This window comes from Periplaneta americana, chromosome 14 (assembly GCF_040183065.1).
Source record: "Periplaneta americana isolate PAMFEO1 chromosome 14, P.americana_PAMFEO1_priV1, whole genome shotgun sequence".
NCBI classification, from domain to species: Eukaryota; Metazoa; Arthropoda; class Insecta; order Blattodea; family Blattidae; genus Periplaneta; species Periplaneta americana.
The window spans coordinates 107,050,296-107,072,596 of record NC_091130.1 but is presented as its reverse complement, the minus strand read 5'-3'; the positions used below and the strand labels follow the sequence as shown (position 1 = coordinate 107,072,596).

The 22,301-nt window shown below is 36.1% G+C and overlaps 1 protein-coding gene across 1 annotated transcript in view; it reads left to right on the top strand.

The window, feature by feature from the left end:
• The first annotated feature begins 67 nt into the window (after nucleotides 1–67).
• The window catches only part of SCCRO (defective in cullin neddylation 1 domain containing SCCRO), a 25,200-nt gene continuing 2,966 nt past the window's right edge, over nucleotides 68–22,301 (top strand). Inside the window, exons 1-4 of the mRNA XM_069845858.1 lie at nucleotides 68–337; nucleotides 474–687; nucleotides 7,317–7,485; nucleotides 17,111–17,324. Of these exons, the coding sequence (XP_069701959.1) occupies nucleotides 335–337; nucleotides 474–687; nucleotides 7,317–7,485; nucleotides 17,111–17,324 (600 nt within the window). The 5' untranslated portion in view covers nucleotides 68–334. The remainder of the gene's footprint in view (nucleotides 338–473; nucleotides 688–7,316; nucleotides 7,486–17,110; nucleotides 17,325–22,301) is intronic.

Sequence of the window (22,301 nt, the reverse complement as noted above, 5' to 3'; positions counted from 1 at the left end):
CCATTAATTCATTGTGGCGACACTGTAATTGTAGTTAAAAGGTGAATAAAATGATTACCGAAATAGAAACCACTGCATGCTATATATGCATAGGTTCCATTTGTGCTCTGCTAATGCAGTAGCGAATGCAGTTCTCCGCCGTGAAATGTGAAAAGAGAAGAACGAAATTTACATGATCATTCGTCAGGCCATGAGATACATATAAGTAGTGTGCTGAAATTATAGCTATTCCGTTCATCCAATTCGGTATTTTGGAATACCTGAAACATGCGCACTTTCATGTCAAGGGTAGTGTGAAGTGTTTTGGTCTTGTCGACCGTAGAAGAAAACGAAAATGGTAAGTTTAGCAATAGTAGTGTACGTTATGCAGTAATTAAATTTTAAGTGTTATTGTTCATGTCATCGCAATTTTTTTTACTTTTGTTCTTCTTTAAAAACAATTGAGAGATAAATGTTTGTTTCTTCTATTGCAGCATAAGTTGAAGTCATCTCAGAGAGACAAGGTCAAGAAATTCATAGCATTTACTCAAACAGGAGAAAATACTGCTATATATTGCCTATCGCAGAATGACTGGAAGTTGGATTTGGCTTCAGATAATTATTTTCAGAATCCAGATGTGTACTTTAGAGAACCAAAAATTTCGGTCGACAAGAAGAAATTGGAGCAGCTTTTCACACGTTATAGAGGTTAATATTTATAAAAATTCTTGTGTTACATTATTTTCAAACTTAAGCACATGTTAATACACGGAAGAATTGTGTGCGGGAACTTGGAGATTACATGTGTTTAAACTGTTCAAGATTCTGCTATCAGTAATACTGTACCACTACCCAGCATATAATCCATGTTGTTCCAAACTCGTTAAATCATCGTACACATGAAAATTATATATATTTATTTTTGCAAATTAAATGATTTATAGTTGTCAACTTGTTTTTAGAAAAAACATATTGAATTTATTGCATAAATGGCATGGGAATGGATATACCATAGTGCTCTTTCCTTTAGTGTCAGCATCATATTATTTAGCCTGTAATTTTATTGTACAGAATGCCTGTCATCCCAGTGTTTAGGCAATTATAAAGATAAGTTCTGATTAGTTCAATTCTGTACATATTGGTAGCCTAGTAAGTAGGCTATTCTTTGTTCTTATGTGATGTAATGAAAAGTTTAATTTTTGTTTCATTTTCATAGATCCGCCAGTAAGAAAATTTATGCTCAGCTTTTATTCCTGGGAACTTTTTATTGAGTAGTCGCGCTTAGTTTGCATAGCTTGAAAGATTCACTCATTACAAGAGTTTTCAATATCCTATTCGAACTTTTCGAAACTCGCTTTATCTGTCTATACATTGTCTACCGAAAAGCTTACATGCAAGGCATCAATCCTACCTCTTTGCTGGCCACTACTTTCGCAGGAACTTCTCTGCCTTATTCTGGTGCAAAATTGGTATTTCTGCTCAATTTGTCTTATGTTTAGTGTACCCAAGACTCGACTAGAAGCTAAGTACTGGGTGAACAATCCTTCGCGCGCCCGCGCTTTCATGACTTACAGCTAGATGATGGAACCAGCTGCTAAGCCTCCTACCTCCATCGTGCTGAAGGTCGCGTCAGGAGTCCGTGTAGGTTGTCACAAGATAAGCATGTGTTCTTTATGCGACATAATGGAGTGTGTTAAGTTAATATGACTCAATTCAGGTAGGCCTATTTTCCCCAAAGAGTATTCATGTATGATTCATACGTGCATACAGAATCCGCTCGTGCTGTCTGGTGTCTAAGTTCCAAATCGAAGTTCGATTCAAAGATCTGTAAATGAATTCCGTGAAACGAGAAGTATTCTTGAGAAGAAATGTTGACAGTACTCACAGAAGAAACTCTAGATAACATTGGATGTGCTCTGGAAAATTCCTCTAGAAAATCACTTATTAGTAATAACTTACGCGACAAACTGTAGGTAGATTTCCATAAGTGTTTATTAGTGTTCATTTTTAAGTGTGTATTAGTAATAACTTACAGAACATACTGTAGATTGATTTACTGCAGACTTTCTGATACCGGTTCACCTTGGTTATCGGCTTGACTCGTCCAAGACCCACAAGCAGTGGAAGTGGGCGCACTGAGGATTGTTCACCCAGTACGTAAATACATCCTACCTTTCTTTAGTAGCGGAATTGTAAAAAAAAAAATACTAAAAGAAAAGCTTAGCCAAAGTTCTCACACGGTTTGTTAGGCTTAGATGCTTCTAATGTAATCATATAGGGCTTATGTGTGATATGGAATTATTTATCTATTTAAGGAGCAACTTAGACGGAATTTATTAACAATATAGGATACTATACTTTCTTCCTATTTTCATAACAAAATAACTTTTGTAACTCATGGAATGCCACTTTTTTCAGTGTTATTCAGTCGTAGTAAAAATGTGAGAGCATAACATTTATTTATATTAAATGTTCATAATTCTGACAGTAGCTCTATGTGTAAAAAACGAAGACAGCAATGGACATACTCTTTAATCAAATGTTATGTAATGAGTAAGAACAAAATGGGCTTGAATTGGAATGCTGGAAAGGATATGTCACTGTCTGCTTAATACTATTGAAAACAAATTTATAGCTGCAGGTACAAGAACTATCATTTGGTTATTGCCTTTATGGTAGAACATTATGAGACCAATTAAGTGGTTTGGCCTATCTGTTGTCGTAATGGGAGGTACTAGTCCAGCCACGAGATTATATGTTTTTGTTGTTACACTTGAGCAAGACCAGTCATATGATTTCTTGTTTTGAAAAGAGCGGGAATAATCATATGGTTACCGGTATTTGTACATTAGAAAAGCATGAAGAAAAATTGGATATAGAGGGCTATTGCATAAAAGATACTAGTGACAAGTGATAATTTACCAAATGTATGACAAACGATAAGTCTTAGTAATTTCTGTTGCATAACACAATTTTACTAATTTCTCATGACTAGGATATTTTACAAGTGAAGGGCAGCCATATTGACATGTTTTGTTTTAGAATATTGTGAAAAAAGTAGTGTCATAACACTAAAATCAGTTTTAAGATTATTTAATTTTGCATTTATTTAATTACGAAAGAAAAAAGACAATATGATGCACACAAAATATTCAACATTAATGTGTTTCATTGTAAAAATTTCGCGAAACTATCTTTGCGTCACTTTTCTTGATAAAGTAAGAGAAGAAAACGATATAGCCTACTACTATTTAGACAGTTTTCTTCCAATTTGACGAAGGAAGTAAAATCAAAATAAATGGAAACAAGTTCACACATGTGCTCAATCAGTTGGTCTACAGGAACGACAGTTTTGCCGAACTTTAGGAAGAGAACTATATGTATTTACATATTATCCTTCAAATGAATATCATTGTTTCTATTTTTATTTATTTTTTTATTGTATTTTTTTTCTGTTTCTTTCTATTAATGTATTTGTATTCCTGGTGTTGTGGAAGAGAAGACCTGATGGCCTTAACTACATCAGAATAAATAAATAGGTAAATAGATAAATAGATAAAAGGTTTGATTACTGTTTAAAATAGCCTTTTCTTGCTAAAGGATGTATAGGTAAAATCGTATTGCAGGACCTAAATAAGGCTTTGCAGTAGCAAGCAGTATCTCAAATTTAATTTTAGACATGTGAAATCTTTCTTTAAACTGGAACTCTTGAAAATCAATATTTATTCTTGACCTAACTTTACTCTTCCGCCTATATATGAATTCTTCTTCACTCTCACAACTTGAAGATGAGGTCATATTGCATTAAAAGTTTTTTTTCTACATTTTTAAGGAAGTTTACCTAGAACAAAGGATTAAGTTAGTAGAAAATGTGCTCGTGATTCCAACTATTTTTCAAATGACAAATTTTTATGCAACAATTCGTTGGTAAAAGAAATGAAACTGTTAGTAATTGCTAATAGTTGTCACTTGTCATGACAAATTTACCAATACAGATTTGTGCAACGAAAATGATTGTTTTTTTTTTTAATTATTTAGTAATTTGTCGCTAGTAAAATAGTAATTTTAGCTTTATGCAACAGGCCCATGATTCTTCATAGAAATTACTATTCTGAGATTATGCAAAAAATTATTTTCTGTCGTGGGGGCAGCAGTAATGCTTGACGATAGTGATATAGTTATGGATAATGGCTAGCAGAGTAGAATTTTGGTGTGAGTGATAAATAATGGTCCTCTTCTATTACTTGGAAGAAATCTATTGTGCAAATCTCCCAACTGAATTCCCTTGTGAAGGAAGTCATGTTAAGAATCTTTATCACCCTTGGGTTGTTAAGTTTGAAATTCTGTGGCACCAAGACAAAATATTATACGTCATTTCTTGCAGTTTTTTTAGGAACGAGCACTTAAGGTTTAAATAACTGTACAAAATCATAATATCATGTTTTGTAACAACGTGTTAGAGGGAAAAATAGCCAAATAGAGATATTGTTCTCACAAGTTATCTTGAACCTTACATTCCCTAGGTCTAACTTTTGAACTGCTCAGTGCAGCATGTGCTTGTCAAGATAACAGCACGGCATGGATGCCTCTCCCCCACGTAACACAAGTCTTTCCAGAACACATTGAGCCTTTCACTGCAGGGCTCCCTACTGCAAAGGAATTGGTTCAGCCACTGACAGTATGAAATTGGGTATCTTCTCCAGTTTTCAGAGAAGAACATGATTTCGTAGTAGGTCTTAATTAATCTGTAATCAGTAAGCAACTAAATATAGTCGCATGTAGCATTCTCCTCTCTCATCCAGGCTAGGAATTGGCACTTTTTCGACATAAACCCCATTATTTTTAAGAGATTACGGTGTAAAGAATAACTTGTATGATTTGAGGCTTTCTCGGCGTTGGTTCGCTAATATGTTTTCGCGGGATATCAGCCGAGTTAAAATTTTGGAATGTTTCAAGCTTTCAACTGCTATCTCTGCAGCCATCTTCAGGGAAGTTGTATCTGGACAGAAAGTCGTAGGTTATATAGATGTTAAGCTGTCTCAGGTGATACGGGATTGGTTGGCGGATTGGCCAATCCGGGGCTGGGAATTATCATTCCTCGTAAGCTCCGCCCTTCCCAGGATTCCTGTGTGAAATTTGGCGGGTGGCGAGTCCTGTTCCGCCGGTTGGAATCGGTTGCTGTCCTTGCTCCTTGATCCTTGTGACCTTGATTGTAAGAGGGCCCAAGCTGGTCCAAGGCCGGTGTCCATGCCTGACTGAGCTGTAGTCCACTGTCCCTGTTAAAGTTGTTTTTCTCCAGCTTATCCGATATCAACAACTTGCCTGCAGAAATGGACCATCTACATAGAACACTACAACAAAACAACTACAGCTGGAGAGACGTCAACAAAGCCCTTAAACAAGCCACCACGAGAAGAAACACAATAGACTTAGACAGCAAGCAAGAACTGATAAAGAAAGCTTTCATTCCATTCTGCGGGAGCGTCTTACACAAAATAAGCAGAATCCTCCGGAAGCCAAATATCAAAACCATACATAAACCACAGAGCAAAATCCGGAGTCATCTACGTTAGGTTAAAGATAGTCAGGGCCTAAGGACACCAGGGATTTACAAGATTCAATGTGAGTGCAGCGAAGTATACATAGGGCAGACTGGCCGCACAATAGAAGACAGAATCAAAGAGCATAAGAGGAACCTGAGGCTCTATTACCCGGAAAAATCTGCAGTGGCGCAACACAGCATAGAAAAGGAGCATAAAATACTATTTGACCACACCAAGGTCATTAACAAATCAAGCCACTACTGGGAACGTACAATCAAGGAGGCCATAGAGATTAAGCTGGAGGAAAACAACTTTAACAGGGATGGTGGACTACAGCTCAGTCAGGCATGGACACCGGCCTTGGACCAGCTTAGGCCCTCTTACAATCAAGGTCACGAAGATCACGGACCGAGGACAGCAACTGATTCCAACCTGCGGAACAGGACTCGCCGCCCGCCAAACTTCACACAAGAATCCCGGGAGGGGCGGAGCTTACGAGGAATGATAATTCCCGGCCCTGGATTGGCCAATCCGCCAACCAATCTCATATCACCTGAGACAGCCTAACACCTATATAACCTACGACTTTCTGTCCAGACACAACTTCCCTGAAGATGGCTGCAGAGATAGCAGTTGAAAGCTTGAAACATACCAAAATTTTAACTCGGCTGATATCCCGCGAAAATATATTAGGGAAAGGATAACTTCATTGCCACTCAATTTTCTGTTCCAAAACTGGAATTGTCTTTCTAACTAACAAATTCTTTTGTCATATCCCGAATGACAGGTTAATCAACTAAGTCACTTCAACTTTGCCATGAGTCATAATTCTAGAATGAAATAGCCTTTTTCACAGAACTGTAACAAAATGATAACCTGCAAATAACTCATTATACAAATCAATGAATACCGTCATTACAACAGTATTTTCTAAACATTATATATTGTACTTATTCTTGCTCAGAGTAACGTGAGATTCATTTGGTTGTAATATTGAACCTTCTAATTTTCTTAACAGAACTAATCCTCCTCACAAGACTTAAAGGTATATACAATAATTTCGTGTGGGTAATAGAATTTCTATGTGGTGGTGTGATTTACAATTAATACTACACTGTAGTTGCTGCTCCATTTTCAGCATTAATTGTTACTTGTATGCAGTGAAGAAAATTGTAGTTCTGTGTTTCTTGACAACAGACAATGATGTGCAACAGATATCCCTGTTACACACGACCTTCCCTTTGCCAGTCTGTCCCTGCTCAGGAAGTTCAGGAAAACCTGCAACAATATGCAAGTATCTTTTGCCACAATAAAGATACCATCAGGATGCATAACATATTGCAAAATCTCATTTTCGCCAAAAATTGAGATAGGTCTATCACCTTTTGCCTTGGAATGACACAGTTATGGTAAACGTAATTGTTTATTCACTTATGCATTCTTTCTTTCTTCCTTCTTTTGTCGTGCCATCCTTCATGCTTGTTCTTCTGTGTGTATATCATCTTCTCCAATCATGTAGTGTCGAGATTTTCATGTTTTGTTATACTTTCACCCAATAGACACACATGAGGATAGATATATGTGATGTGGGCTCAGCGCCATGTTGTGTTGGGCCTCCACCTAAGGCATTGTAAGATATCACATTCACAATTAATGGACATTCATGCCTGAGATGGATTTTGAATATATTATCGTAGTCTTCATAGTTTTCATGCAGTATCAAAGCTTCACCTGAACTACTGCATGCATTCCTGGCAGCTGGAATAAATTCTGATTATAATGTAATTGTTTTAGATCCATCAGAGCCAGATAAGATGACGGCAGAAGGAATTATGAGGTTTTTGGATGATTTGAGTCTAAGTCCAGAGTCGAAGCTTGTTCTCATTCTTGCGTGGAAATTTAGAGCAGCCACGCAATGCGAATTCACGAGAGATGAATTCATGGCAGGCATGACGGATGTGGGGTGAGTAATTTCACTTCAGTGACTCATTTTGGTATCCATTGGTTTGCTTCTTAATCATTAAGTGACTGATAATGGGACTTTCGGTGTAATGAAATGATTGAGATGATTAATCATTAAAATTTGATGAATCAATTAAGTAAAATAATGAATTAACGAATGAATAAGAAAGAAAGAAAATAAATAATCATCATAATCTACTTACTGGTATTGGATTGTCTCTTTCGGAAATAAATAAACATTATAACCTACTTATATTAGATATGGACAACACTGATATATGGATCGTATATAAAGACTAACAAGCAAACATTCTGATGGGGGCAGGTAAAAAAGTTAAATTTTTTTCTTCCTCCATTTTAATAATGTCAAATGAAGTACTTATACAAATTTTGGCCACTCGACCGCAATTACAAAGGTCGTAAAAAAATAAGTTTGCCAGGGGCTGTTAACAGAAAGAAAACAAAATTTCATTGGAAAATTTTATTGAAACAGACACAGAAATTGTTAAGATATTGTTTAACATATTCCCCACTGGAATTGAGGCATTTGTCATATCATGGGATCGACAGAGAGAGGTGCAGACAGCTGTTACACACTGGTTCCGATCCCAGGCGGCTGACTTCTACAACGCAAGAATATAAAAATTGATCCCATGGCATGACAAATGTCTCAATTCCATTGGGGGATATGTTGATAAATAGGACAACAATTCCTGTACTTATTTATTTCAATAAATCTTTCCATGGAATTGTGCCTTTTTTCTGTAAACTACCCCAGGGAAAATCACTTTTTGGACGGCCTCGTAATTGCGGTCGAGTGGCCAAAATTTGTATAAGCATTTGTTTTGACGTTGTTAACATGGTGAAAGAAAAAAAAATAACTTTTTTGTCTGCCTCCATCAGAATGTTTGCTTGTAAGAGGAAAGCAAAAGAGAGAGAAGATTGGAGAATGTTGAGTTTGCAGTGAAGGACCTGCCCTTGGGCAGGAAACTATGAATGAATGAATGAACAACTTATTGAATTGTCTCTTTTTGGAAATAATTATTTTTTTGCCTGCTAATCTGGAGCTGCTCTGGGCTCGGGTTCGATTCCTGCTTGTGCTGATTACCTGGCTGAGTTTTTTTCCCCGAAGTTTTTCCCATCCATAAGGCTGTAATCTGTGGCAAATCATCGAACTCATCTCCTCTCACTAAAAGAAAAAAATTGTATGAGACTTTACTTTTTCCACATTTTAAAACTTCAATGCTAATCTGTGATCTTGGAATACAATAAAATAAATGAAATGGGGGGGAGGAGGGATAAAAAATTAAAAAAAAAAAGAGTGAAAATCATAATCTGTTAAATTTATTGGATTGTCATAATTTACTTATTGGATTGTCTTTTTTTAAATAATCTCTCATTTGAAAATAAATAATCTTTATAATTCACTTATTGAGTTATCGCTTTTGAAATAAATAATCATCATGGTCTACTCTAATTATGGGACAATCATCATAATCTACTTATTGGATTCTCGCTTTTGGCCATTCTGTGCTTGCTCTTGTTTAGTTTAACTCAGCACTGTACATCCACCAGTCACAAAACTCAATGGTCATGTGAAGAGCATGCTGTAAGGCCACCACCAGATACATTGCAAGACGAAACACAATGCAGGAATCACACAACTAGTTCTTATGGAGTGGAGATGAATATCCAGTTGCCTGATGGAAATTGAATCTGGATCTTTTTGGTACGAATATACTAACACTGCAGATACAGCAGAGGACGTCATATTATATTTGAATTAATTGCTGGAACTTTTTCATATATGTTCACCGAAAACTATAAGCTTATTGTGTATTGTTTTAGTTGTGTCTGGATGGGATGCAGTGGTGATGGTGATGGTGAATGATGATGGTAGGAGGAACAGGAGTACCTGAGGAAATATCTGCCCAAATTCTTAAATAAATTCCACACGGACTTAAAAAGTTTGTACTTGGGGCTCTCATATTGAATATCCTGTGAAACATGCTTAATTAGGAACAGATAATAAATAATTATGTACAGTCTCAACATTTTTAGAGATGTCCACTGAGTTAACTCTGCGGCAGCGTGTCTGCCTTCAGACTAGCTGGCCTAGGTTCAATTTCTGATGGAGTCTGAAATTTTAATGTAAAATTTGTACCTCGGGACTTGAAGAGGTGGTCGTGCACAACTTTTAATCACTAAATTGTGCACTAATATGCCTGGGTTAAATCCCAAATATCTCTGCAGTGCATATGAAGAGAAGGCATACGTCATTGTTGATAGTGATTCGTCTGTCGGATGGGGACCTTAAGTCTGACAGCCCCCTTGATGCTATTCGACAGGAGTAGGCTATGTGTCGGCACCAGGTTTCCCCTTCTCCCTTCCTCATCTTCATCATCCTCACCCATACCCTACACTACACTTACAGAACACTTACACATACACTCACCCTAGTACATGATATAACTCTTCACAATACACATCATGAACAGCATGGCCCGCTGAAGTGGTGTAGAAATATAAAATGGATCACAGTCCTGCCATCTATCCGCAATATCCGGAACCCGAATTACGTAAGTGAAGTGGGTAGGCATTAGATACACACACACATTTTTAGAGCTGCTTGATGATAGTGAAGAAGATCCAGTGTATCAAAATTATTTAATTTGAAGTATAATGATGATGTTTACACTCTACTTCAATAATGGAAGAAGATGCTTCATATTCACAAGAGAAATGGAACTTTTGCATGACCCAGCTACAGCTCTGTTACAACTCTTTTTGATGTTCATGATCTGGCGGTTAACATGTTTACCATTGAATCTGAAAGTCATGGGCTCAAACCCACCTGAGGATGATAAATTGTAAGGCTATAAAAATCATTAGAAAGCTTCCTTTAGGTGGTAAGTAAGTCTGGGAGACCAGTGCCATAAATGTATGAAAAGAATCCTGTTCCAAGTGAAAGGGTTGCAGGTAAAATTACTAGTCATTCTCGCCCACATCAAAATTCGACTCTGAAGTAGCACATTGGCCCATCTGGACAGCCTAAATGCACATGGATTTGTCCCACTTTCCACTCATAAAGTATGGTTACATCCAACGTCTAATTCAGTATAGGTTATGTATCCAGAAATCTTTACTTTAGAACTAGGAACTGTTATGTACAAACATATCTTTTAGATTGAACATTTCTTAAATCTAAAGCTGTACAGAGACTGAGGCATAAGATAAGGTTAGCCAAGTAACTTGAGCTTTGATTTTTCATGCCAGAGACACTTAAGAACGTTATATATTCAAGTGAGCTTTGTGGTGGATAAACAAGGAAGTTGTCGATTGATAATAGTTATCTTATTGTATCACGATTTCCTCTAAGACAGTGCCAACATTACCACCGTTACCATCACCACTATTACAGAAGATTGTAAGCTGAAGTGTTAAAAAAAAAAGAGAAAGATTGTAAAATATTTCCATAAAAATCTTTACAGAAATTAAATCAGGAGTACTAGAAATGCTGATGCTCTTGCATATTATTTTCTTTATTTTCAGATTCATCATGTATCCATACTTTGTGTTGGCCTCAGTAGCATAGTCTGTATAGCGCTGGCCTTCTATGCTCGAGGTTGCGGGTTCGATCCCAGCCCAGATTGATGGCATTTAAGTGTGTTTAAATGCGACAGGCCTCATATCGGTAGATTTACTGGCATGTAAAAGAACTCCTGTGGGACAAAATTCCGCACATCGGCAACACTGATATAACCTCTGCAGTTGCGAGTGTCGTTAAATAAACCATATTTTAAATTTTCCGTACTTAGCAGTAACAGAATTCATCAAATGTTCGACTAATTCGTTGAGTTACATTGCCACATACAGTGTGTCTTCATTATTTGAAGTTTATCTGCAGAATGTGCAGTACTTCACAGGTGCAAAGCAGCACACTGCTGCCTGACAGACTGTATTCATTAGCTATCAAAAAGCATTGCGGCATAAAATGTTCAGCAAAGCTCTTCTTTAATACTTGACGAAAGTCATTTAAGTCGTCAGCACTCATTTTAAAGTTAGAAAAGTAGAAATGCATATAGAGTGTTAGTTGGGAGACCGGAGGGAAAAAGACCTTTGGGGAGGCCGAGACGTAGATGGGAGGATAATATTAAAATGGATTTGAGGGAGGTGGGATATGATGATAGAGAGTGGATTAATCTTGCACAGGATAGGGACCGATGGCGGACTTATGTGAGGGCAGCAATGAATCTTTGGGTTCCTTAAAAGCCATTTGTAAGTAAGTAAAGACAATTTGGACACTAATTCCTGGTGGGGTCAGAGATTTTCATGTAAAATTTTTACCTCGAGACTAGGAGAGATGATGTGCACAACTTCTAATCACTAGATTGTATACCAATATGCCTTGGTTAAATCTCAAACCTCCCTGCAGTGCATATGAAGAAAAACCATATAGGTCACTGTTAATAGTGATTCGTGTGTCGGATGGGGATGTTAAGTCTGGCAACCCCCTTGATGCTATTCGACAGGCGTAGGCTATGTGACGGCACTGAGTTTCACCTTCTCCCTTCCTCATCTTCAACATCATCCTCACCCATTCCCTTACTACACTTATACTAACACTTATTACACTCACCCTAGTACATGACATAACTCTCCACAGATACACATCATGCATAGTGTGGCCCGCCGAAGTGGTGTGCAACTTGAAAATGGATCACAATCTTGCCATCTATCCGCAATATGCGAAACCCAAATCACGCAAGTGAAGTGAGTAGGCATTGAACACACACACACACACACACACACACACATGCACGCGCGCGTACACACACAAAAACACATAGACACAGAGAGAGTGAGAGAGAGAGAGAAATGTGAGAGCTATACACAAACCGAATCGAATTGGGATTACTGTCTTCACACATTTAGACTACTGCAACAGGGAAATGATTTTAATTATGTTGGGACTACAGCGGAGTATCGATTATTCGAATACCAATCAACCGAAACATCAGTTAACCAAAAGCATTCCAGTCAGCAAATTCAAATTTGTGCGCGAGTCATGTAGAAGTTCCGCTAGTGCTGTTTGTGAGATTTAGCAGCAAAAAAAAACGAGTCTCAGCTCTGAGGCAAATAAAATATTTTTGGACTACTTTTCCTAAACTGTAGGCCACTTTGAACATGTCAAACTAGGCTAGTCAGTTCTCTGTGTTATTTGTAATAAGTGTGATACAAAATGTATATGTACAGTTTTGGATTTAGTATCAGTGTTTCTTTGTTTCATACTGCTCCTATGACACCGGTACAATTTTTTTTCGTAAATGATCGGTTATCTGAAAAATCAGTTATCCGAACATCCCCCATCCCCAATTGTTTCGGATAATTAATGCTCTACTTTATATTGTTCTTCCATGGCAATTTAAATAAACTTGTGGTACAACGAGATGTATTTTTTAAGAACACTCACATGTCAATCCTCAATCCTACATAACTTATACAAAGTAATGACAATTTGAGTATTGTTATACAGATATGAGAATTGAATGTTGGCAGTGTGGCTTAGAAAATATATTTAATAGAAATAGCGAAAAAGAGGTTTTTGTGAGCTGTGGTGAGATACACAGGTTTGCAGACTGGAAAACAGTAGGAACTAGGGATTAGAAACCTCATCAATGTATGGACAGCATCTGAATAGAGTAGATAACTGAATAATGAAAATATTATTACAATACAAACCAGTAAACCTACCAAGAACATGATGAATGGACCAGCTACGTGAAGTTGAAACAGGAAACTTGAATAGCAGAGGCATAGTTTTGACTTTTTCCATTGCTGGTGATCAAAAAGGAAATCACAAAGATAGAGCCAATCAATTTTCGTAACTTTGTGATTTCCTTTGTGATCACCAGCAATGGAAGAAGTCCAACTTACACCTTCTAAACAATTCATCATTGCTTTCTTCCTCGTGTAGATTAATAAGACACTTGGATTTATACTTTGAGGAAGGTGGTGGTGGCAGTGGTGACGTTGGTGGTGGTGACATAATTTACAGCAGAATTTTCTTGGGTTCGTGGCTCACTTCTTCCTTTCAATATGACAGTGTTCGTATCTTTTGGCACAATTATCCAATTTTAATTCATATAGCATATTTATTGGAATAGTGGCTACTTTAGCTTTCAGTTTTAACCATAAACAGAAACTTAAGGTATTTCTTTCTGGAGACTGATGTAATTACAGTTCTAGATTGGTCACGCCATCATTGAATATCTTCTTAATCTCGTTCATCGAGAAATTGGAAGTTTGTAACTGCAATGCTTTGCATGAAATTGTAGCAGACTTTGTATCTCTCAAGTTACTGAACAGTGGAGTCATTAATTTATCTTCCAAAATTCACTGTTTCCTCATTAGCAACAATCTGATTATTCTATGCATACTGATTGCACATTAAATTCAGATTTTTACATCTTGTGAAGCAGCAGCGGCAAAGAGACTCGTGCACACGAGTAACCTTGTGAAGTGTAGTACCTGTAAGGACTGATTACATATCTCGTGCCAAGGATGTTGGAGGGATGAGTGTATTGAACAGGAGTTGAGCAGTTGTGGCAGTGTGCCATACATGTCAAGAGTTTAGGAATAACTTCATTATTATAAATAATCTCAATAAATAAACAAATTTTGTTCCTTCTGTTTTATTTGAAATATCGTAGTAGTAAAAATAAACCATAATCCGTACATGTATAATCAACTTATTCTTCGAAATATATATTGCATTTCGAAATACATATAGTACCTACAGCATATAATTTTAGCAGATTACTAGTACTTATGGAAAATTAATTGAATATTCCTGGAAAACGAAATAAAAAAACTACAGAACTTATTGATATTTACCAACAGAATATAACAAGACAGTAAATAGATATTTATTATGATTTGCACACTGCTTAAGTCAGAATTTACTAACACAGTAGGATTATATTATTATATAACACACTTGTTTAATTAAAATAATAATTCATGAAATTCTTTTCTTGGTCTTGATTTTAGCAGGGTGCCATACGAACTTTACTTTCATGGACACTTTTATACTTAAATATTCTGTTATAAACAATTTTTTTTTAATCTGTTCCAACAGTATAACAAGATTTGTGTACTTTCATAATTGAAATACATATAGGTCTAATGTTTATTTTCTCCATTTAAGTTAAGAGCTTATAACAAGTGTGTTAAGATAAAATAAAAATTCTCTAAGAGTATTAAAATTTGAAATCTTATTAAAGGAGCAAAACAAATTACTTTTTTTCTACAGTTAACACAACATTTATAACCTTAATTAAATTGGAGATAAAAACTTTTATGGTAAACCTACATGTACATTGTATGAGAAATAAGGTTAAGATTGACATCTACTGTGGGCCACCGGGGTGGCTCAATTGGTTAAGGCACTTGCCTGCCGGTTTGAAGTTGCGCTCAGGCGCGGGTTCGATCCCCGCTTGGGCTGATTACCTGGTTGGGTTTTTTCCGAGTTTTCCCCAACCGTAAGGTGAATGCCAGGTAATCTATGGCGAATCCTCAGCCTCATCTCACCAAATACCATCTCACTATCACCGATCTCATCGACGCTAAATAACCTAGTAGTTTATACAGCATCATCAAATAACCAACTAAAAAAATTATCTGCTGCCTTGTGGCGTGAAAACACAATGTTGTCACACCTCCTCTTATTCACAATCGATCTCCAATTGCACAATACCTAAATCCTCTTCTTTATCACTATCACTGTTTTCACTGTCTTCGGAGAACCGTTAAGATAATTGGATGATATGAGTAGGCCTATATAATTACTGGGTTTGTAGTGTAAGATCTGCCCATGGGTAGAACATTATGAATGAGTGCGTGTGTGTTTTTTAGTCAGTTAATATATTAGGTTACTGGACTGTGAACAAAACAGAAATGGGAGTGAAATGCAGGCATACAATCCGATTTGAACTGTGATAGTTCTGAGTGCTTGATCCCTTACAAGGTACATCACTCCTGGGTCACGAATTGTGATTGGGCAGGGTGACACTGAATCTCCCCACATGCAGATTCATCCACACAGAATCAATCACAACCTTATTTCTCACGCATTTCAACTACCTACCTGAATATTTTTAGAAGAACATATTTAAATTGTTAGCTGCCTCCCATTGGAGGTAGCCCAGGACTCAGTATACTCTCCTACATCAATTTTACAATATTAAATGTTTAAATGAATTTGTTGACAGAAAATTAAAATTAACATAGTGCAAGTTACAGTGAAATATTGGTGGTTTTACCATGTTCTTGTTCTTGGATTTTTGACATCTTTTGTTTTCATAAAATATTGTCTATGTTTGCAGTCATAGATTGACTACTATTTATCCAAAGTGCGCATTTCATATTGAAGTCTGTAAGCTTGTTTCTTTCACAAGACTGAGTTTGTTTTAGTGTGGAAAACAGCTGCTCGAACAAATACCAAGCAGCAGGTCTATGAAACCGTGGCAAATGTGACTGAAGAAAGTCTCTGTAGAACTGTATTAAGCTGCTCCTATTATAGTACTTATTACATAGTTCTGATCACACTGAAGGTTAATTTTCTTCAGTTGCACATGTGAAGGGACATCATCCATAACTACACAGAATGGTGTCACAAAATTTGAAAGTTTTCAACATCAGCAAATTGGAAACTATATCTAACATTTCCTCTATCACTTCTAAGTTAAAATTCACACTTCTTATAAATCTACGTAGCTGGGCCATCTCCACACATCTATAATTTCGTCCAATGCCAGAGAAAATGCAATGGAAGCACGTAAAATTTCATGCAGTTGATTCAGAATATCATCTGCTAGATCTTGTATGTGGCAAGTTAAAGTGGCATACAAGAGGCTGTTGGACTCGAGTAATTCAACCTGATTGTGACACAAGATTTCTACGGCAGTTTTAACTGTTATTTCACGAATTCACTTTCTGATAAGATGCGTAAGACTGTCAGAATTTCAAATGCATTTTTTTCTGTTTCTGAAGCTTTTGTTGTTAACAAAATACTTTTAAGATTATCTGTTTCTGCAGCACATTGTCTTCTCATAATTGTTCAAAATCTTTTGTGTGTTATGCATTTTATGTCTTTGAAAATTAAATTCTCTTCACAGAAAAGCTTCTTGTTTCTTACATCATGATAAATTACCCGTACTCTGATTCAGCTTCATAAATATTGGCACTGCAGTACTATACACCACAGGTGAAGTCACAGTGTTTACTTACATATTATGTTCTGTTGCTACTAATCTAAACCTGTTCTGCTACTCACCTGCCTCCTCCACAAGAGCAGACTAGAACTCTCTTCCATAATATGAGTAAGTTGATCAGTGCTGTCATAGATGTACTTGGTACATTGCAGTTCAGATATGTTGTGTCATATTTTGTTTGCCCTCATCTCCTTGATTAATATAAATTGATGAACCATGCCAATTGCATGGTTTAAATTTTATGTGGTACTCATCTCCATTCAGTAAGAACGGGGTGTATCTATTAGTCTGTTGTTACAACGTACCCTATGTATTACAGTGTTCGTTTATATTGTATTTTGTGTGTTTCAGTTGTGACAGTATCGATAAACTGAAAGCAAGACTGCCAACACTGGAAATCGAACTTAAAGACCAGTTGAGGTTTAAGGATTTCTATCATTTTACATTTAATTATGCCAAGAATCCAGGTCAAAAAGGTCTTGACCTTGAGATGGCTATTGCTTATTGGAATATAGTTCTTCAAGGAAAATTTCGGTTTCTAGATCTCTGGTGCAAATTTTTGCAGGTAATGTTTTAAATGTAACATCTAAGAAGACTTTATTTAATATAACCCCTTGCTGTTGAAGGACATTTAAATTCTCAGCACATTTACATATTAAATGTGAAAAATGCAACACTTTTCTATTATGCATGCACTCACAAAAAACACACATATACACACATTCTCTCCTTGTCCCTCGTCTTCCTTTCCTCCCTTTGAATAATATTAATTTTAGCCTGCTACTTGTACAGTAATATGGTAAAAACATTGGTTTCTTTTTGTTGGCCTTGAAAAAAGTCTTCAGTGCGAGTCCCATGTCACACATTTTGTAGGGAAACATAGTATTCTTGTCATTAGTACTTTGAAAACTTACAGGGAAACATCGTAAATTCTTCCATATTCAGCTGGCTGTTTGTCTGCACTTGTAGTAACCAACTTACCAGATTTCATAACCATTCATGTACTAATGAAAGGATTAGTTCTTCGTATTTTACACTCACTATGTAAAGTAGTGTTAGTATTTGAAGAGTGCAGGGGAAAAAAGTGAGGTGTGTCCAGTTATAATTTAATTTTAGATTTTATTGTCTTAAACTTACTTGAAGTACTTTCATATACAGAGAAAAATGATTTAATTAGTTAAAAAAATTTAGCGTTTTATTTACGTAACTTACAGTAAATGTTCTACTTTCTATCACATAGAATAATAATGTGTGTTTGTAAAGACAATTTCGAGTATCTCAAGCTTAATTTTCATTATCAACTTCAGATTCTATGTCGTCAGTCAAGGAATACTTTTTTCTTGGGTGGTCTACCAAGACCAATGGTATACGAGGTTTTAATAATTACAGTATTTAGCAAGTGTACTGTGCAAGAAATGGAAATTTCATGACAATGGCAATTTTCATGACAGTTCTGAAAGAGAAGTCTGATGAAATGATCATGTCAGTGTTTATATATGAACGCGGGAGAGGGGGTGTGTGTGTGTGCGTGCGTGCGTGCGTGCGTGCGTGCGCGCGTGCGTTTTTTTTTTCATAAGAAATATAAGCTATCTTTGATCAGTATAAGTGAAGGTCCCATACAATCATATCTCGAGTTGTGACATTTGCTTCTGAATTATGTCTCTTTACGAGGTTGATACTCCTATCCAGTTGATCCAATTGGCTTACAAATGCTTGTGTTATTGTCATCAGTTTATTTGCAAATATGGTTCACTGTGTGTGTTTTAATATTATGTTCTCCTCTGTGATTAACTTAATATTAAACTGTTTGTAACATTTATTCCGTTGTTTTGGTGGGATTAAAATACGCAGCAACTTAATTGCAAACAAAAGGTAGAAGAAAAGTCATGAGACTGTTATGCACATTAACATCTCTTTGTGTTATAATCTGTGATTAGCCTGAATCTAAGTGAATGTTAAATGATAATCTCCTTTATTTTATTCTTTTTGATGTGATCATTATCATCATCATCCTTTCAAGGTTTAGACCTTAAGTCTGTTCCAGTCTCATATTTTCTTTCCATCTTTTCCTAGGTTTTTCAACATTGTGGTATCCTCTGAATCGATAATCTAACATTAATTTAGAATATTATTCTGTAAATATGAATTACCCAGTTATCTCAGTCATATGTTAATTTACATATGAGGGGGTCAGAAGCAAAGGGGTGTAAGTGCACTTATGTTATTTGGGAGAAAATGTGGTTAAAAGTGCTTAAGATTTTGTAAATTCCGTGAAATTTTTTATTTCAATTTTAATGTGTGGTGTGGTTAAAAGATGTATCCCTTTCCCACTAAAATTTTAAATGTTTTACTTGCCTTGGATGGTGTTCTTAGAAATGTCACTTTGCTTCTGACCTCTCATATCACTCTTTCAATATTGAGTTCATCTCTTATGTTATCGTTTGGGATGTTGGCTGTTAATCTACCTCCTTTCACGGCTCTTAGAAACCTCATCTTGGCTGCCTCAATTCTTTTCAGGTCTTTTCGATTAATTACCCATGATTCACTTCCCTGGAGTAAAGTTGGTAAAGCCATAACATTATAAAATTTCATTTGAGTTTCTTTTCTTGTTGTGATTAAAATATAAAATAATTTAATGAAATGGTACATAAAAGTGATAAGTAATCAGAAAAAGAAGCCTAAAGTGATATAACGCTGGGATATTATTGCATTTTGCATGTTTTTTCGTACTGTTATTGTCATAATTCGTTCAATATTTAACTAATTCTCATGGCATTTGTGACAAGTATAAAATATTAGCAATTAAAAAATTTTCTTGTTCATTTGTTAGTATTTTTGTGCTTCCTGTCTGCAAGCTTGATTTAATATGTTAAATAATGAAGGCATTCTGACGTATAATTAGTACATAAACAGTTTTTTTACTTTTTTAAACAGCTCACTTAAGACAGTTGGTTAGGTGTAAACTTTATGTTGCATAACATTTTTGTCCTGAGTTATCTAGAGGATTACACTGAAAAAGAAGGTTGAAACAGATTGAAATGCTTACAGATATTATACAGAGTAAATAAAAATGTCGTTCCGAGTTCAGTAATTCATTATTCAAGTTTAATATGGCGCAGGTAAACACAATACATGGTATTGATGGGAAGGAAAACTCGCCAAGTTTTTTGAGACACATTACAAATGTTCAATTTGTGTTCCACGTGTGACATGGCATACATCAAACCTGTAATGAAGTTCGTGTCAAACTCTTTGTAGCTTGTCAGGGTCAGTCTCTGTTATAACTGCTGTGATATGCTCACGCAGGTCAACTAGCATTGTTGCAAGTGTGGTACAAAAACACAATTCTTGATGAAACCCACAAGAAGAAATCACATGGAGATCTGGGGACCGTGGTGGCCAACATATCAGTTCTTTATCTCCAGCAGCTGCATGGTCGATCCATCCTTCTGGCCATCAATCATGAGGTGACTCCAAATGATGATACTGTAATGTGGGAGCAGCACCATCCTGTTGAAGCACCATCCTGTCTTTTCCAGATGAGAGAGGAGCCATTGTTGCAGCATATCAAGGTATATAGCGCTGTAACAGTGGTTTCATTGAAGAAGAAGTGCCTGTAAATCTTTTGAAGGGAAATGGCACAGAAGACATTGAGTTTTGGGAATCACGTTCGTGTTCCAGAATGTGTGGTGATTATCAGTGCCACAAATCCTCATGTTATGTCTTGTTCAATTTTCCTGAAATGTGAAATGTTGCTTTGTCGCTGAAAACTAATTTCAGAGAAACTGTCTTAGTGTGAGAAAATCAGCACATACAGATGCTTGCAGGCCTAAGTTAGTATTCTTCATAGCTTGAAGCAACTGCAGGAAGTAGGGTCTCATTTGCAAATGTTCCTGCAGTGCCCACCATACAGTTTTCTGTGAGATGCAACTTCTCAGCCAGTAGGTGGATTTCTGAGAGCTCCTTACAAAACTTCACCGCTTCTTTCCTTGTCGATGGCCATTCATTTGATTTTCACTTGCAATTGTACATACTACTTCCGAATTGACTTACACTGTGTGAGTCAGTCCCATATTTTGTCTGAAAAAGCTGTTGAATGCTCATAAATATTTGTTTACATTAAAATGAAGAATGCAGAATGCTTCATGTTCTTCACTTGTTGCCATTTTCCTCAGGTGTCCTGTCCTAGTGGACGACAGTTGTAGTGTATTTTGTTGTGAAATGTGTTCTTTGGAAGGTAAACTCTCCAAGTTTGATTCACCACACTGGTTCTCCATGTTATTCAGTAGATTTCGCATAATAAGTTATTGAAATCGAGAACATAATTTTGATTTACTCTGTGCAGATAATTTTTGAGAGCTTTAGAATGAATGTTAGCAGTTTGAATCTGTACCTCCCTATTGTTTATTTGTATTACAGTCAAAAACACGATTTGTATCTTAGCTAGAATGCTGTAAATTGAATGTGATGTGAAATGGTTTTTTTTAAATGCAAGTATAATACATTCCCCTCTCTCTTCCTCCCTCTCCCCTTCCCCTTTCCCTCCCTTCTTCTCTCTCTCATGTACGCGCATACACACACGAGTGGCGAAATTATTATGATCACTGACTTGTTCAATTTTTGCGCATATCATGATTCTAAATACATTGTATATATACTAGGGTATCCAGGAAATAACGACCATTTGGCTTTAATAAATCTAAAAAAATTATTAGCCAAAAACATTTCACTTACAAATTTGAAGCTTACTTTATTTCTCCACATAATCACCTCCGTTATTTAAGAATTTGTTATATCTGTCCACAAGCTTTAGAATTTCCGTGTTGTGTAGGATGACCAGATTCACATCAATAGAAGAGAGGACACAAAGCTTCAAAAAGGAAGACATTGTTCGAAAAAAGAGGACAGAAAATATGTACTTAGATTTTGGCTTAGGCCTATATTGTACTATAAATTACGTCAAATCCATTTTCTTACAAAATATTTACACTGCAGATTTAGGCTTGTATACTAAAAGTATGTTAATATTACAAAATAATTATGATAAAACCTAATGATTTTACAGTTAGCTACATATGAAAGCCAAGGGAACTGTATTATCAAAATACATAAAAAAAGACCGCTCAAAATGTGAATTTAATATTACTTTGTAAGTAAAGACAGTGGCATCATCCCTCATCACCCAAAAAACCACGAAAATTCAAACTCTGTGTAAAGAATTACACTAATGACCTGTAACTCGGTTTTTTTTTTTTTTCAGAAAGTACTTTGTAGCATTATTATGAACATCATTATTTGTAGTGAAAGAGTTTCAGTAAATCTATGTACCTTTAAGTAAAGTATTAATTACACCAAAGTTCTGCCATCATATACAGTGCTTTTATTTCACACTGCTGCCAGCACATGATGGCTCGCACACCGGGCACAGCAGCTGGGACTCCTGCCGAAACAGTTATAATATCCCTGCTACCGCTTCACGTTCTCATAGTTACAGTTACAATTACAATGATAATAAGCACATACCTTATCATAAGAGATGTTG